This window comes from Homalodisca vitripennis, chromosome 8 (assembly GCF_021130785.1).
Source record: "Homalodisca vitripennis isolate AUS2020 chromosome 8, UT_GWSS_2.1, whole genome shotgun sequence".
Lineage (NCBI taxonomy): Eukaryota > Metazoa > Arthropoda > Insecta > Hemiptera > Cicadellidae > Homalodisca > Homalodisca vitripennis.
Window position 1 is genome coordinate 105148507 of NC_060214.1, and position 19202 is coordinate 105167708.

Sequence of the window (19202 nt, forward strand, 5' to 3'; positions counted from 1 at the left end):
ATTAGATTTCACAATATTTAATCACATTTTTGATAAACGTAAAAAAAATTAAAACGGATTAACTGAAATCAATTATATCAAATGATGCAGTGTCTAATATTGGAAGTACGTACTATCTGAACACTGGTTTGCAACTGCAACCTCCTATAGTAAGTGTTAACATTGGTATATCTATTTTAAAACTTATTCAAAACTATATTTATTTATATTCTATAAAGTAACTCATTTTGCACCAAATTCAACTGGTCAGGCTTGTTTTTGGCTTATTTAGCTTACAACAAGCAACTCCGTTTTTTTCACCCTCAAGAGTGGTAGGCTTCACTACGCTTTGCCAATCAATTGCTAACTCTATGTCTTATATCATTATAACAATTGGTATAACTTTACTCCAACGTAGTGAAATAACTTTTATCTCAACAATCTCACTCATCACTTTTGGGAAAGATGGAACAACTTTAGATGATCTTTGAATTAAGTTAGAGCACATCAAATAAATAGATCAACGCGCTTTGTGCCGCCAGCATTATTACCGATCGCTACGTCACTAAACAGTATTTCCTGTAATTCTTTGCCTGAACACATATAGAATCCAGCGGAAAATCGTAAAAACACTTTCACATAGTTTCTCTTAAGTCTCATAGCACTGGCTTGTTTTTCTGTCTATTTTCAGTTATGATTTCTCAATGTCCACTGTAGCTCATTATCTGTTTCAGAATAAAACGAGGGCTATCCAGAAAGTAGATACGTTTTAATATAAACAAAAAAACAAAGTACAAGAAAATAATTGTATTATAAACATTGAAAGTGACATTAAAATACTATTTTTCAACATAGTCACATCATACAAATTTAGGAACTTGTAATAGCAGTGTACTAGTTTTGAAATTACAGCATTATAAAATACTGCCGCCTAAGACTTCGACCAGGTAGCCACACCTCCCTGAAGTTTTAAGTCGTCATCAAAGCGCCACGTTACAAGCCAGGTCTTCATTGCTGGTAACAGGTTGTGTCATGTTCTAAGAAATCAACAGGAAGAACACCTTTCCTGTCCCAAAAAACAGTTGCCATAATCTTCTGTGATAACAATGTTTGCATCATTTCCTTGGTTTTTTGGGGGAGTGCGTGTGCCCCCACTCCATAGACTGGAATTTGGATTCACAATTCACATGTTTGACCAAAGTCTCGTCTACTGTAATGATTCGATCGAGCAGCAAGTCACAATATTTTTCGTAAGTGTCCAAAAATGTCAATAAAGCAGCCATACGCTGATTTTTATGGGTTTCTGTTAAAATTTTCAGTACCAATCTTGCATAAAATATATGGTAAACTAACCTCTACATAAAAATTTCATGTAACAAACTTCTTGAAATTTGAGGAATGTGAGCTAAGCGAGAATATTGTTATTGTGAATCGGTGGTCTTCTTTAATCTTCTTATCGACTTCAGACAATTTCATCGGTTACAATGCTAGGCTGTCCACTTTGTTAGGTCATCATGCACATTAGTTCAGCCATTTTTAAATATAATGCACCACTAACTCACTCTACCTTCAGTAACCACATCGTTTCCATAAACTGCACAGAGTTGGTGATAAATCTCAATTGGTTTATTGTGCTTATCCAACAAAAAACATTTTACCGACTGCACTTCACAACTCGCACGATTTTCAATTGCATCACTCATTTAAAACTGCTACTGTAAACCAACTGGGAGCAACAGTAACCTCTCACTAGCACGGCTGGATAGCCATTGAATAGAGAGAAACGTCCTGACATCAAAATGGCCGTGATAGTCCCACCCACAGAGCGAAACGTAATCTACTTTCTTTTTAGATAGTCCTCGTACAATAGATTAGCCGATAGATCAGAACAGTACAATAATAAAAGTAATCAGCTGTAATTTAATTTCTTGTACATTCCTGCATTTCCTGTAACTTAATTGTAAAGTAATTTTCTGTATACTGCATATTATCAGTACAATCTTTTTTATTTTTTTTTTTCAAAAAAGTGTTATCTTTGTTTTCCACAATAGTTTTGCTTTCTATACCCATTTCGTACATCTGTTTTAACAAATTATAGCCAAGATAACAATAAACTTTTTTAATCACTTTTAGGAGCTCTAGTACGGTAAAAACATACCACCAGTCAAAGCATTAATAATTTCACTGGTAATGATGGGAGCAGATCTTTTTTAACAGATTCAGTAAATGGACAATACTAGCGGTAGGCAATCTCAAAATATGGACTTAAACTGGAATTTGAATCCATACTTATAACAAAATACTAAGCTTATCTTTACACTTGTTATAGTTACTGCAGTCAAACTTTCTGTGACACAACGGTCTTTGCAAATATTTATCAGTACACCAAGAGTAGACGAGTCCTAACAACATCAAGTAGTGAAACTCTGAGTTGTTTTACATTGGTTTCATATTACTTATTGCTCATACCGAAATACTGAATTTAAACTGAAATCATTCTTTTTATCCCTATTAATGAAATAAGTAGATGGTGGTAAAGGGACAGATCATAAATTCAAATCAAGACTGAGGACCAATGATGACACCGACCAGCTCTCTCTCTCACTTACCCTGAACTCTATAACGTGACCCTGGTAGGCCCCAAAGCGGATTATCACGTTCGACACGGACGTGTGGAAGACATCGTAGGTCTCACAGCTGACCAATGGTAGACCCTCTGCACCGGGAGACACTGTCCACGTCACATCCCCTCCCTCGTCCAGCTTCATCACCGTCCTAAGAAGTGGACAAAGAAATAAACTTATGAACTCTACTTTTGCATCCAATAAGTAAGTCTCCAACTTCACTGTTTTAGTAATATTAGTTGTAAGCCTATATGTGTATTGAATGTTTTGTACAAACGCATTACAAGTGGATGTTCTGTCAAATGTCATCTAATTCTTTAGAAATCCATCAATAACTTCCCAATGGCCACACAACTACGGAACACAAAATTTAATATCAGCTCTAAATTAGCACATATTAGCTCCAAATCTCTTTTCAGGGTGATAACAGAACAGAACATAAAATATCATAAAAATGGCCAAGTGGAACTTTTTTTAATAGTCGAGTTAGAAAAGTTGAGTACTGTACTTAATTTTATGTTTAAAAGCTAGTTAGGATTTTACAATTTATTCTGTTATTACAAATTCCTTTTATTACAAATCTTTTATTACAAATTATTCTTGTATTCTACAACAGTTAAATTCAGGAGTTGGCCACAAATTGTGTTTATAAGAACTTTTTCAACCATTCGATTATACACTAAAAATGTTTATTACCTCACATCTCAAAACTCTACTGTTCTAAGTACAATGAAAAAGATTGTTTGAGGTTATTATACACAAAAATTATATTAATTTGTGTTACTGTGAGTAAGTATAATGAGAGATAAATGACATACATTCAAAATTGATATTTGATCATCTACAAATATTATGGTTATTATTAACCGTCTATCATTAAACATTTTTTTGTCATTATAAAACAATAATTTTAAACTAAAATAGAAACTTTAAATTACTAACCTCTAAACCACAGACTACTGATAGAATGCCTCTTTAGAATACAATTTCTAACACAAAACATACATAGATAGTTGAATTACATTTTGTTGATATAGTATTTCCTTATGGTTTAAAAGTAGACGAGTATAGAGATGTTACTAAATAAACATACAATTATTGTAATCTATTCTGTCTGTTGGTAGGAAGTCTAATTTGTCTAATTTATTTAACCATCACAATCTAAAATTTATGTGAGAAACTTGTTAAACCCTCCTACGTCCGACAGGAAGACAAAATAGATTGATTCTGTCAATCTAAACAATGTTGGTGAATGGGTGACCATCACAGACTATAGACAAGGGGAAGTTAAGTTGTCATGTAACAATTCTCCCTCCCATGCCTAGTAAAAGATACATAACACAACAGTACTGTCTATGAGTGAACTGGAGTGCTGTATTAAATCCAGTAGGTCAGTAGAATCAAGAAATCTGTATTTTCTTTAAGCATTTATGACAATGTAATGGACAACATCGCTTTTTCTTATAAGTAAAATGGCCTACTCCTATCACAGCTTTAACATCTCATAAAAAAGTGTAATAATTTTAAATTTTAGAAATTCAAGTAAAAATAATTATATAAATGCATAGACATGATAATAACGCTTCTTTGGTTATTTTTAAAAAAAAACTAAATATGGTGTTATCATCATCTTGTTAAATATGATCGTACCTAAAACATTAAATACAACATATATGAACCCTTTGAGTGCCAAGTGGTAAGTTAAGTAAAAATTTGTATTCAAAAGAATTAAGATCCAAAAAATAACATTTTTACTAACACATAAAATATTACAAAATTAAAATTTGTTGTGCAAATTTAAAAAATTTCAACAGATTTTATCATCTAATAAACATTATAAGTCATATCCTACTTTTTCCCCAACAAAAAACAAAAATCTTCCTACTATGTTTTTTTTTTAAACAGTTGGGAATTATTTTGTGAAATACTACACAAATAATTAAAGCCTGTTATACAGATACTTTCTTTTTTTAAATGTTTTATGTTTGTTCTGAAATACATAAAGAACAAAGATGTATAGAAATAAATTAAGATCTTAAAATTACAATTTTTGTATTCTAGCTTTATTTTTTTTATTTAGAAATTTTAACATGTTTTATCATTTGAATAAATGTTACAAGTTGTATAGCCTAATTTCATAATAAAAGAAAAATCACCTCATTATCTTTATTTTTCAAAACTTTATGAATTAGTTGGCTGATCACAAACACCAAAAGAGTTCTTGGCACACACGGACAGCGCCATCCCCTTAAAAGTGCTTGGCAGTCAAAGGGTTAAATTATAGATTAATAACAATAAATAAATAATTATATATATATATAGACTATATACAAAACGTTTGTATATACAAAAATAGGCAAGAAGTTGGTCTTTATACTGAGGTTTGTTTAAAAACAAATGATCTGCCCCATACAAGCCATTAGACCCTCATCTAGTCAATACTTGATCAGAGCCACATTTGTCAATGTCAGTTTGGAAAACATTATGATCTTTTATACCTCAATTTCTCTAATATTTTGTTCTCTATAACCTATTTATATATAACTATATAATATGTTTAATAACTTTTTAAAGATCAGCTGGCTTTAGGTGTGGTACAACTCAGAAAACTGCTATGATAAAACATTAATAGAAGCAGTGGATAATTTGCAATTCAAAGGGAAGGTCAAACAAAGACTAACTGATTAGATTTTCTATTGTTACTGACTTCACAGCAGAATACACTGCATTCAAGGTATTTACAATTTCATACAAGGTATGTTATCTTTTATGTTTAAAATTAGTATTCATGGAACTAGTTAAAAATAACATGTACTCTTGGCTTCCCTTTCCAATTTACTACTAGCAATATTTCTGTATCAAATAAGGCATCCATGTCAACTTAGCCAATATTCTACACAGCTGTTTTCGTTTTCACCCCAAGTTGTATTGCCTCACACAGTTTTTATGGACTTGAAATATTTCATTTACTTTTGTATTTCCAAGAATTTGGTCTTATAATACATCAATAAAATTGCATTATTAATGTAATAGCTATAAAATGAATAAAAAATAAAGGTAATAAACCAATAACTCACCCCTCGATGCCTGTTGGGTCTGGGTTACTAGGCCCGGAACATGGCTGTATTATGCACATGGCAATCTGCAAAATAAAATGAGGTAAATAGAATTTTACTCCGATCTAGAGCAAACAGCACTAAATTGAAAGTAAATTGATTTTGTGTCATAAAATATATTATTGAAGAAAGTTTTTCTAAAAGTTCATCTACAATGCCCAAAAACTAACACAATACAGGTAGATTAAAGGTTCAAAAGTTGATATAGAAAATGTATGATTTTCATGTTTGTGTGGTTAGAGAATTTTATATAGTTCTAAAACTGAAAGTAGTGGGTATGTATCTACATAAAAGAATTTATGTATCTACATTTTTGAAATATTAAAAACTTATTACCAAAAAATTGATCTCTTCTACAGAGCTTAAACAGTGGTAGCATGTACAATAACTGTGAAATGAAAAATTGTATAACCCACTAAAATAAACACAAAAACTTTTGGACAAAAATGTATACAGCATTTTCACTAGTATTTTACTATACAATCATGAATGTACCACTACTTCAAAAACATAATGATAATAATGACAAAAATACTAGTTTCAAATAATAAATACATTTATAATATATTGTCAAAGAACACTAAAAACATTCAAAATAGTCCAAATGGCCTGATAAAGGCCAAATTTCTAATACTTTACTCAACAGCTGAATATTCCATTTTTTATACCCCCATGATGGTTGCCAACATACTAAAATAAATTACATCACTAACTGTACAAGCTCTTCATCAATCCTATATCAAAAAAATCAGCCTGACAATATTTAATTATATGCATCATAAAATTTAAACCGGTTGCATGTCATAGCGATTGAAAACAGCTAATTAGAAAACATTCCTATCACCCTGCAGTTGATTGCATTTATAGAGTACATGAAAACACATGTGTTTCAATTCACATGTGTTAATGATATAATTCAACTTATCAACTCTGTTTCAAAACTCATTTTGTACAAGAGTTATATATGATACAATATTAACTTTATATTGATTGGCTGAGCGTTAGCAAAGAAAGATTTCATATCTGTCTGTCTACCTGTACACAAAACACCTCGAAAATGAACTAACTTATTGACTTGAAATTTTGCATGAAGCTTTATTTTTATATAGGCTACACTGAGTTCTGTGATGGTGCATGTCACTCTATGAGATTTGGCTGAGTGTCAGCAAATATTATTACATTGGTCTTATGGATAAACGAGACAGCAACAAGAAAATAGCAGAATAAATAAAATTTGTAAATAAACTGAGAACAGTCATATGAGATATTAAGATGTAACATTTTTATTCATAGAGTAAAATGAAAAAATAATAGAGTGGAAAGCCAATGTTAAAATTTGGTGACAAGATTTAATTTCAGCAAATTCTTATGTTATAGTACTTCCCCTAGCTCACCAGAGCTTTTATTATTTGAACACTGCTATGAAATCTAAATTTGATAATCAAAAGTATCAATGTATCATGTGGCAAGATATTTCGAGAAAATTTCATCTATGACTTAAAATTTTCCATTCAATTGAAACTTGATTTTGACATAGATAAGAATGAGTTTGTAATTTTTGAGTCTGTTTCTTTTGTATATGACTGTCTGTATGTCTGTCTATTGAGCTACAGATTTGATACTTTGCATGCAGCCTCAGTGAAGTCTGTTATGAGACATATATTGGTGCATTCTCCAACCTTGTTTATTTTTATTTACTTGCTTTAATATTTGGTACTTTGATACTTTGATACTATCTGGAGGCCACTATTTTTGGTACAGTTTTATTGGTGGGGACCTAAAATGATTACATTATTAGAAAGAACAAGCTTTATTTGACTTACTGTAAAAATTACATGTCATTATGGTGATCGGTTCTTGTTTCATGCCTTCCAAAAGCAAGTGATGTTGGCAACTAGTAAACCACTCTGCTTCTATCTACTTCTTATTATTAAGCAATGTGTGTAGGTTTAGATAGGTTATCATAAATACAGGGTTGTATATTATGTCTGGAAACACCCAAATATATCCTTTAATAATTTAAATATAAATTTGAAACCTCTTACAATCGTGTGATAGAGATTGGGCATCTACTTTTTGGAACAATGTTTTGTTATGTCACACCAACGGGGGACGTCCTGCCGAGGGTATCGTGAATATTCTTAATGGAAGCCTATACCTTGTGATACATAATTTTAAAGGTAATAGCTTACTGAATTGAATGCCACAAACCGCATCTCAAAAGGAATTGTTCTATCAGAAAATAGAGCATTTTTAGTATTGAAAAATTTACTGATGTTCAACAATGTAATTTTAACATGGTTCTTGCCACAAAATGTGTTTTACACTAATTTTTTAGCATTTTTTAAATGTTCAATTAAAATAAAATAAACAATTTATTTTTAAGCTGGTTTCATTAGTACAAATTTACCAGTTTTTATTACAATGAATAAAACTTATGAGTCACTTTCTCTGATTACTTATGAATCTGTACTTGGTGTTTTCCAGTCAGCAGGAAGGTTTAAAGAGACAAAGGTCACTAGCCTATGAGGAAACATTATTGTGTTATTAATCATCTGGTCTACAGGTTTCAGTTTGTTGAGCATGGAGCTTTCACTAGACAGGTCTAAGCTTGGGAATTACAAATGGACAAAGGTCATATCATTTCCTGTCGAGTTAATCAGTGTCTCTGAAGCATTGCTGTCAACAAGTTATCTAATTACAGAAGTTCAGTTATTTTTATTTGGCATTTTAATGGAATTTTCTGAAAGAGAACGAATTACTCTGTTGATGATGCGAGGATTATGGGCGATCGTCAAAGATCTTATCGGGAAATTTGTAATTTGTTTAATGACACTTTCCCAGAAAGGAATCCCATAAATGTTTCAACAATATCAAAAAACTATTGAGCGTTTTGAAATGACAGGGAGTGTACGTAATCAGCCAAAGTCGGGTAGGATACAATCTGCAACAGATGAAGAACATGCACTAGATGTTTTGCAAACATTTATTGAAGACCCACATACATCGCTCAGAAAAGCTGCACAGCAACATGATATGCACCCTATGTCTGTGAGTAAGATTTTGAAAATTAATAAATACAAAACCATTTAAAGTTCATTTAGTCCAACAGTTAAGTGAGGATGATTACGACAGAAGAGTTGAGTTTTGTGAACTTGTGATGCGCAAATGTGATGACAATAGAGATTTTCTGACCAACATACTATTTTCTGATGAGGCAAACTTTTTTCCTAAATGGCAATGTTAACAGGCACAATTGCCGTTACTGGGCTAGTGAAAACCCACATTGGATTACTGAGTCCCATTCACAGCAACCACAAAAACTGAACGTATGGTGTGGAATTTTAGGTAACAAAATTGTTGGACCCTTTTTTCATCAATGGAAATTTAAATGCCGAACTTTACTACAATATGCTCCAAAATGAAATAATCCCAGCTATTCAAATTTGCATCAGGAGAATACTTTGATAATGTATGGTTTCAGCAGGATGGTGCTCCACCCCATTATGGGAGACAGGTAAGAGAGTATTTGGATTTAAAGGTTTCCTCATAAATGGATTGGCCGAAGAGAAGAAATCGAATGGCCTCCAAGATCTCCGGATTTGTCACCAATCGATTATTTCCTATGGGGTCATTTAAAATCCAATGTTTATAGAAGAAAGCCTCATAATTTGGAAGACCTAAGAAACAGGATTATAGAGGAGATTGCTTTGATAACTGAAGAAATGTTAGGCAACTCTGTCGAATCATTTTACACAAGATTGGCTCATTGTCAAACCGTAGAAGGAACACAGTTCGAACAATTGCTTTGACACCAAATGCAGGTAAAACGTTTGTTGTAAGACTTTTTCTAACAGCATACATTATTTTTTATTTGTAATAAGGAAATCAATAACATAAGTATTTCCATAATTGTACTGTAATAAAAACTGGCAAATTTGTGCTTAATAGAACCAGCTTTAAAATGAAATTTTTGTTTTATTTAATTGAACATTTAAAAAAATGCTAAAAAATTAGTGTGTAACACATTTTGTGGCAAGAACCATGTTAAAATTACATTGTTGAACATCAGTAAATTTTCAATACTAAAAAATGCTCTATTTTCTGATAGAATAATTCCCTTGAGATGCGGTTTGTGGCATTCAATTCAGTAAGCTATTACCTTTAAAATTATGTATCACAAGGTATAGGCTTCCATTAAGAATATTCACGATACCCTCGGCAGGACGTCCCCCGTTGGTGTGACATAACAAAACATTGTTCCAAAAAGTAGATACCCAATCTCTATCACGATTGTAAGAGGTTTCAAATTTATATTTAAATTATTAAAGGATATATTTGGGTGTTTCCAGACATAATATACACCCTGTATATTACTAGTAGTACCAAAGTTAAAGATAACTTTTACAAGTGTGATCTGAGGTACTATATTGGGATATTTGGGTCGAGATGTTCTTGTTTCACCAGAAGTGTGGTGTGCCAGATCGTCCAACTTTTTCATGTTGGACGATTTGGTATGTGATCTGAGGTTGGGAAAGTACCAATTGGAAATGCCTGTGCCCATTAGTGTTGCTGGCTTCAGTGGCGTTCTTGGCTGAATTCCACTAACACTTCTGGCGAACGTAGAAAAACATCCCTCGGGACAGGGACATATAGTCGATAGGGACAGAGTGGGCTCCTTTTCACCGACATCGCTTCCTTTCAGGAGGAAGAAAAGAAGAACCAACTGGTTGTCATAATGACATGTAATTTTCACAGTAAGTCAAATAAGTCTGCTCTTTCTAATAAAGTAATTTTTTAGGTCCCTGGTAAGAAAAACTGTTCAAAAATAGTGGCCTCCAGATAATACCAAAGTGCCCAACATTTTCATATACCAAGTTCATGTATTCTGCAATCTTTCAGTGATCAGCCAACCAATTTTTTGCAGCAGTATGGAGTCTTTTAGAGGTTACAGTACAGATAAACCTAAAGATTTAACCTTGATGCACTGGAATGTGCAGGAAGTAATAATTAACAAAATATAGTTCTTGAACTTATTAATTGTAAGTAAACATTGTGACATTATATGTATTTCGGAGCACTGTCTGAATCAGTCAGGCACTACGAATATCGAAATACCAGGTTGCCACAGAGTTCATCAGATTGCCAAAAAATTAAGGTTGTACTATAATATTTGTGAACGAAAACGTTACGAGATTTATGCCAAGATACCTTAAGTAGCTGCAGAAATGGTATTTATAATTTAAAATGGTATCCATATACTTTATGTGACATATACTCGTACAAGGTAAGTAAAGAGGTCTTATTTTACCAGGTAAAGGCAGGCCTAAGAGACCCTCTCTAACACTTAACCTGGGCACCAACAACTTAAAGGTGATTTCTGAACCACCACCAATGGTCGGTCAGGCGAGCCGCTTGCAAGGACAGGATTGCTCAACGGTTACCCATCCCAGCAGCAGCCACGCTCAATGTTGCTTGATCTGTTATCTTGCGATAACCGTTGAACCCGCTACACTATGCCATGGTGTTTGTAATCACTAAGCTACAGATAGCGTTCAACTTTTTCTTGATAAATTATGTGATCTTTTTGTATGCTTACATGGATTGAATTTGGACTTCCTAGTTGCTGGAGACTCAATGTGAAAACTTTGTCAGCTTCGTATTAGTCGATTGAGTTTCAAAACTTGATATATTATAGTTTTAGCCTAAGAACTGCAGTGGGCAGAGTTTTATTACAGCTAATCTTTTCAATATTGCATGTATTTGTAATGTTATAACTTCAGTATACATCCGGACAGATAGTCTGCTGAAGTTTTCCATACGGTGGTGTGTCGGACCATGACGCTATAATATTTACCTTTAGTATCTACAGGAAAAGCATAACTAGGATAAATAAGACTGCTGGCTACTGTCTGTTGGAATATTACCTCAGGGAAATAAATTGGTTAATGTCCATAATTGCAACAATGATTTAAATTGTAAGTTAAAAAAAACTATCTGAATTATTTCTGTGGGCGGTAAATAGTCCTATTCTCTTAAGTCAGTTCAAATAAGCCTAACATTAATTGGTATCATAACGACCCAGTTAAAGTGAAATCTGAATTAGATTATCTTTTTTGTCTTCTAAAATGTACTAATCCTGTGACCATCCTACTGAAAGAAACATACAAGTCTCTTAAAACTCTATATAGAATAGAAATAAAAAGTGCCTAACTTATTGGTAATAAGATCTCTGACAATGGAATTAAGGCTATATGAAACATAATAAAACAATCAACTATAATTAACAGCAAACTTACGGCAGTAAAGAGCAATTTTGCAGAAAAATCATTTTTAATAGCTTTTTTACTGATTGCGTGCAAAACAAGGTGTTCTAGTATTATTTACCACAAGCATTATTTTAGCAAAACAGAAGTAGGAAGTGGGCCAACTAAACATTTTAAGATCAAAGAATTCTCAGTTCAGGAGATTCACTCAACCATTAATAATCTAAAAAAACGGTGTTACTCTTGATGTATATGGCCTAAATACAAGAATCTTTTAAATATCTTCTTACCACATCAGTGAGGTACTGACTTACTTGTTCAATTTAACTATTGATTTAGGGCCTTTTCCCAATATACTTAAGCTGTGTAAAGTTGTACCTGTATATAAAAAGGTTCCAAGAATACACGTACCAATGTTAGACCAATTTCCATAATTCCTATATTGTCAAAGATCATAAAACGTCTGGTATATCCTAACTTATGAAATCCTTAGAAACTAAAAATCGTTGTCTTCCTCTCAGTTTTGTTTTAGACCCAACCATAGTACTACAGAGGCAGTGTATTCCTTAATGACAGATATCTATGATGGTTTGGAAAACAAAGAAAATGTTATCTTTAGATCCTTTGACATGCCCAAAGCATTTGAAACTGTAGCCAATGTGTCTTGGTGGATAAATTATCATATTTATTATTTTTACAACATAGCATTTACTTGCTCAAAAACTATTAGGAGGGTAGATATCAGTCAGCCTATGTTACCGAAAAGTACTCCACAACCAGAGAGATCCTATATGGTATACCCCAGGGGCTGATTCTGGGGTTCATCCTGTTTATTTATTTTTTTTTTTTTTAAAGAGAAGCCGATCTTCTGGGAGCGCCAATAGCCGATTGGTCTAAGACGTTGGACTTTGAGTCTGAGTTTGAGATAATGTACTCCATAATGACAAGTCAGTTATGAAATTAGATATTGAATTAGGAAACCAAAATAATTGTCTTTAAAAGGGTTTATTTAACACCAATATTTAATAAAACAAAAATATCTTTATACAAATAATAATGACAATAATGTACGGTACATTAACAATCTACAATCTGCCAAGTCTTGTTGCCTCTAATAAAGCAAATTGTTTTTATTTGCAGATGATCTAGACTTATGTGTCAATACATCTAATGCTATAAGCTCGGCGACTAAAGTGGTTGATTTTTTTTGTTTTTAATTGGTGCTGCAAAAATAAATTAAGTTTGAATGATGACCTGGACAAATGATGTCCAGGATTTCTGGATTAAGATTGGCTTCAGATATGAGAATGGTGCTTCACTTATACTCTTAGAAATCACATTACACAGCCTAATCTCATACAGCATGATCATATTAACAGTGTTGCTCCTAGTTTGACTGAGGGACCTTTTATGCAACGTACCCTAAAAGATAGTATTACACATGATGTTATCATGAAGATCTACTATGCCAATATTTAGTCATTTAACTTATGGTGTTTCCTTAACTGGTGGGGTAATGTTGGATTAGCAAGTAAAGCGTTTGTCCTACAAAAAAGAGCTGTGCATTTAATTTCTAGAATTACAATAGACACACATTGTAGATCACTTTTTATTAGTCTTGGGATTCTCACTCTGCAATCCCAGTAAGTACTTTATGCTGTTCTATACATCAAATGTAACCTTTCTATAGATAAACCGCTCACAAAGAAACCTGCACAGAAGCAAATATCTAGCAGCCATGGCATGGTTAGCGTGTGGCAGTAGAAATTGTCCAATAGAATTTGTCAAATCACTTAAATTTAACCAAGCCCACAGTACACTTCGTCAGAAAACTCTCAGAGAGGCTATAAATTTCTCAGGTTAAGGCTGTGAATATTTTATCTTAATGCTGAACTATTTTAATTAACTTTTTGCGTACAAAAGAAAATTATAATTATATATGTACATGCTTGGAACATTCGTAGTTCAAAGGGCTTTGAAGTGTAGCATACAGTTGCATATAGATATAAAATTTCATTCAATTTTAAATTCTCTACCAATTTTCAACTGTATAGAGGCATCTACCAGAATTTCTAAAGTTTGCACCATCTATGATAAGTTAGTACAGACTTAAATTATAAATGTTTTTTAAATGTGGTTATTTATCAAAAGTATGGTATATAATTTTTATTAGAAACCACATAATTAAATATTCAAAGATTTGAAGTCCACACTGCAATATTTTGTAGCCGTCTCAGAATCATTAAATAATATTTTGAACATAATAGGTGTACAATCATTAGCCTAGACCTATATTTAACTTAGATTGAGATATAATGGGTGAAACGCCATCGTACCTTAGCTGCACTTACTTGTTTGTCCAACTTTTGAAATTTATAAGACACTAACTTTTGCACATTCTACAATATTTTTAATACTATTCTTGTGTTTGTCACTGCCAACATGACATTCTAAATCACCACTGCCTTTATTAAAAATTATAAGTGTCACATAACTGACGTTAAGTTTTGTGTTTATTTCTTTCTAGGAAAACATTAGGATATTTAGCTTTCAATGCGTGATTAAACTTGCATTTTAATTTGTCTGACAGCCTTACACATACTGTCCGTACAGGCTTTAAAACTAGACCATACACAACACATTGAACACACACGATTTGTCAAGGTTATGTTTACATTCATAGAAGCTGCATGTCAGGTGACAAGTCAGAAGACAGAGATTCTTCATTCACAATTTTAACAATATGAATAGTGTCATTTCATGAAAATGTACATATTGTGTAGTTTTTCTGCAGGAGCGAGTTCTTCATTGCTAGCTTCATTTTTGTGACTATCTTGATTTTTCTTCATTTCTTTTGGCAGAGTATTGACAATTCTCTTCCCAGGTTGTTTTTCCCTAAAATATAGCTGTATGTGAGGTAGTGTGAAGAGCTCTGGAGATCATTTCGGAGAACGCCTCTTCCTGGCAGTATAATATTGTCTCAAGAATATATAGAGACTGTCAATATTCTGATTTTTAAAAGCAACTCTACAAGCTAAACTTCTCTTTTTCTAAACTTGCCTATAAACTGTATTTTATTTTTTTTTTTTTTTTTTTTGTATTTTGACGATTTTCAATACGTTTAATTATGTTATGCCTCCCCATACTGCTATTCCATGTTACCTGAGGTGCCTTTCAAATACCATAATATATGCTATTTTGAAAGATTCAAGAGTTCTTTTCGCATGGATCCCTTGTAAGGCATAAAGCGATGATTTCAACTCTAGGCGTGAATTGTTATTGTGTTATTGTCCAAGTCAATGTGTTAATTATTGTGAGTGTTAAGTTTAGCTCCATTTCATGTTCTGCTCAGTGCAGTGTCTGAAAAAATCTAACACTGTCACAGTCTTGATTATTTGAATCTGGAGTTCATATCCGTCTGAAGAAATCCAAAATTTTGGCAACATTATTTCTTCAAAACAAACTGCATTTTTTCGACATCAGAAACACCTATACTATAAAAGGCTGTGTATGGTTTACCCAATAGTCAGTGTAATCCAGTAGTAACTACAACTTTAGTAACTAGGTTAATTTGTTTTTGCAGTTAGGTAACTTTATTACATTTATTATGAAATTATTTTCATTACAAATGTACTATTCTTATAGCTCTTGACATTAATTTTAAGTAAATGATATGGATTATAATGATTAAAATAATTTAAATAACCTGTTAAGCCTACATAAAAATTTCAATAGGTATGTAAACAGACGTGTCTAAGGTTCTTTACTTATTTATGAATTAATGATATTTAGGCCTAATATACCAATGCAAAGGTACCATTCGGTTTACCTGTACTTACTATGCTAGGCCGGTATTTATTTACATTAGCGTGACCATGGAAAATGGACTTTTTTTTCATGGGTTGGGCATTTATAGCCAAGTATTATTATCACAGGTGCATATGAACTGGGGGGAAAGTATATTATTGTATTATATTTATGCCTTTCGGACATTATTGCGTTAAGGAGCAGGGGCATCACGTGATCTGGGATTCGACTTTTGCAAGCTCGAGTTAATTTTTTTTCTAAAAGAGCAAGCAGTGCGCAGCAGTGCGCAGCACTGCGCAGCGGGCAGGCATCGTTGACAGGATTAACGTATTAGTCAGACTCGTCTTTACGAATTGCTTCCACGTGAGATACCGAACATCCAACACAAAGGTGTGCCATTACCACTACTGAACTAGGAGGTTAAGAATAGACGTGGAGGAACAACGGTAGTTCAAAATGGCGTCCCTTCTTTATTTGAGAAGGCGCGGAGTATTACCAAACTGTCAAATAGGCCTATATGGATAGTGTTGCCAGAGGTACGATAATTTCATTGATTTTATGCGCCGGTAAGATACACGATGGGTAGTTATTATCGTACCATGAAAGATTTTTGACAAATTTATACAAGAAACAAACCAAAAGTTAATTACAACATAATTTATTATACAAACATAACATACTTTTTCATTAAATGTGTTTGGTACGATTATTTTATATGAAAGTACGATAATTTCTCGTTGTTGGTATGATAATCGGTTTTTAAAATCTGGCTATACTGAGTTTGAGCAGACGCAGAGTTATAGGAAACTGTCAAAAACGGAGTTTTCAGAGGATTTAAAAAAATCGTAGCTCCTTTGATTTTCGTTGCCGACGAATTTTTTCTTCAATATTGTTTTCAGGAAAAATTGTAGTTTTCAGGAAAAAAAAATGAACATACCTTTCCATGGTCACGTTAATGTAAATTGATACTGCTAGGCCTAGTGTTTTCATCAAAATGGTCTTACTATTAAAATATACATTACATTGAAGTGAATATTATGATTGCATGTCATGTTTAGTATGTAATTACATTGCATTATCTCTTTTTTTGGAGTATATATACAGTATATAGTACATACAAATATTTATTATAAAAGGGATTTTCAGAATGTATAGGTTTAATATTATTCAATTATTTGTAACTACTGCTACATCTAACAATCAATTTAAGGATACAAAACAAATATTATGACTGCAGACGTTACATATTTTATAATTTTTAAATGTTATACTACGTAATTAATTTAAATAATGTTAATTATGCATAAACTTAACGTAAAAAAGGTTAATCTTACCTCCCAAGTTCCTAAAAATGTTTGAGAAGATTGAGCCATTTTCCTTTATTGTTATGAAAACTAGATTAATTGAATAACACTTAAAATTTGTATCATAGAAGACATTTATTGATGGAATAAAAACCCAAGAGGATTGTTTAAATTATACTGCAAAAATAACACACACTTGACCGACATTTTTCACACATCTTGCATTGACAGACAGCAGACAACCGAGCTGATTGAAAACGAACGACATCGGGATCAGGTCGGATGACATGAGGCACTGCCATTTAAATGTACGATGTCGTGCCGAGAAGAAATTGCGTACTATAAGAGTTGTTACTTTATAATTTCGGTTTATGCTGTTTGGTGTTTAATTGAATAACACCAATAATGAATGTCATATGCCAAGAAATATTTAATACTTGACCTGAATGTATTAATTTCTAGTCTGATATCTGACGAATAGTATTGTACCTATGTGCAAATACACATAACAAATTACTGTATCCTTAGGAAGTAAGGTATAACATTGTAACTGGATAATGGATTCAAGATTTTTATCCATTCAAAGACATATACACATGCACAAGGTAGCACTGTATACTAACACTTGAATTTGTCCAAATACGGAGGTGATGAGAGAAACGTAGGATTCCGGCTTCTTATGATTTCATCATTGCGAATTCCAGTTTATATGCCCTAACTATGCGATTAAAGTAAAAATAATTGAAATTAAAATTAATATAATCCGAAAATAAATTAAACATATGACATATTTGAGACAAAACAGGAAGTTACTACTAGAAAGTTAGAAAACTAGAAAGCAGATCTACTTCACATACGATAACAAACTACCTAAGTCGCCGACAAGAGAGTTAAGGTATTTTGGGCCTTTATTTTTCTGGATTTATTAGTCTTTTAACAAACGAGATCATTTATGAATAATAATGAGAAAAGCATAAACAGGCATTAAAAATTGATTCAATCACAAATATGTCACATCTAATAATAATAATAATAATAATAATTTATAATAAATAAGTAATACCAGTCCATGGCTAATCTAGGCTATTACTAATTAAAACGTATAACAATTATTAAAAAAAAACTAAATAACAAAACGATAAACGACAGTAATATTAATAACAGTATCAAAAACTCGTATAGAGCCGCTTCTCTAGCAGGTTCGTAATAACTAAATAAATTCCAGTACATTAATGAAGTCTTATGAGCTTATCTTGACAGCAAGAGATCCTGTTATTGATCTTGACGGTACTGAACCGCACCCGTTACATGTTGAACATAGAGGTCCCGGCTCTACTGGTTCGCCTTGGAGACACAACAGTAGGAGAGAGCAACGCCTCATTGGTCAGGATGTCCCAGTTGTGTCCCATGCACCGACAACAAAGGTATCAACAGTTACTGTGAAGCTGCCGGCGGCGCGTTGAAACTGAGTGAGCGGGACATATGCGGCGTGCTTTCTTTCCCTGGCCTCGACTATGGAACGCCAACCATCTTCATTGGTCATGGTGACATCGACGACTAGGATGGTTTCGTTTATCATCGTTGACCACCACGTCCGAGCGAAGAAGAACTAAGTCGTCCGGGACCCCACAGCCGACCAATAGGCGGTCCAGAGGGACACGCTGTTTTGGCGCACCTCAACTAAAAGAGATAAGGAGGTCAAGCATCGCGTCGTGCCGCTTAGAGATCACAGATAACGTCGGTAAGCATGCAGAAGCATAGCACATGCGCCGTGGTCTCATTATAGCGGCCAGACCGGTGACATCGACGGTCACCACCCCGCCGTCCACACCGTATGCAGCCATTAAGGGTTGCCCATTGAGGCCTCATGTTGGTTTCAAATCAAATGTTTTCAAGTCTACTGAGCAATACTTTCGTGCTTCTATGTCTTTCTTAATAAAACTTATGAATTTATTATCCTGTTCTATTGTCTAATTTTTCTCAATAACTCCAAATTGGTGATGTGTGGAAAGATAATTTTCTACTGACAATGGTTTTAAATGCTTTAGTAGGTAATAATTTCTTTAACACTGTCACATATTATAAACAAAGATGATTGGCTTATAT

General features: G+C 33.0%; 1 protein-coding gene across 1 annotated transcript in view; it reads right to left on the minus strand.

The window, feature by feature from the left end:
• Window positions 1-17360, minus strand: part of LOC124367835 — a 57936-nt gene extending 40576 nt beyond the window's left edge. The window contains exons 1-3 of the mRNA XM_046824979.1: window positions 17127-17360; window positions 5681-5745; window positions 2589-2754 (exon numbers count right to left, since the gene is read on the minus strand). Coding sequence (XP_046680935.1) covers window positions 2589-2754; window positions 5681-5745; window positions 17127-17165 — 270 coding nt within the window. The 5' untranslated portion in view covers window positions 17166-17360. The remainder of the gene's footprint in view (window positions 1-2588; window positions 2755-5680; window positions 5746-17126) is intronic.
• Between the last annotated feature and the right edge of the window lie 1842 nt (window positions 17361-19202).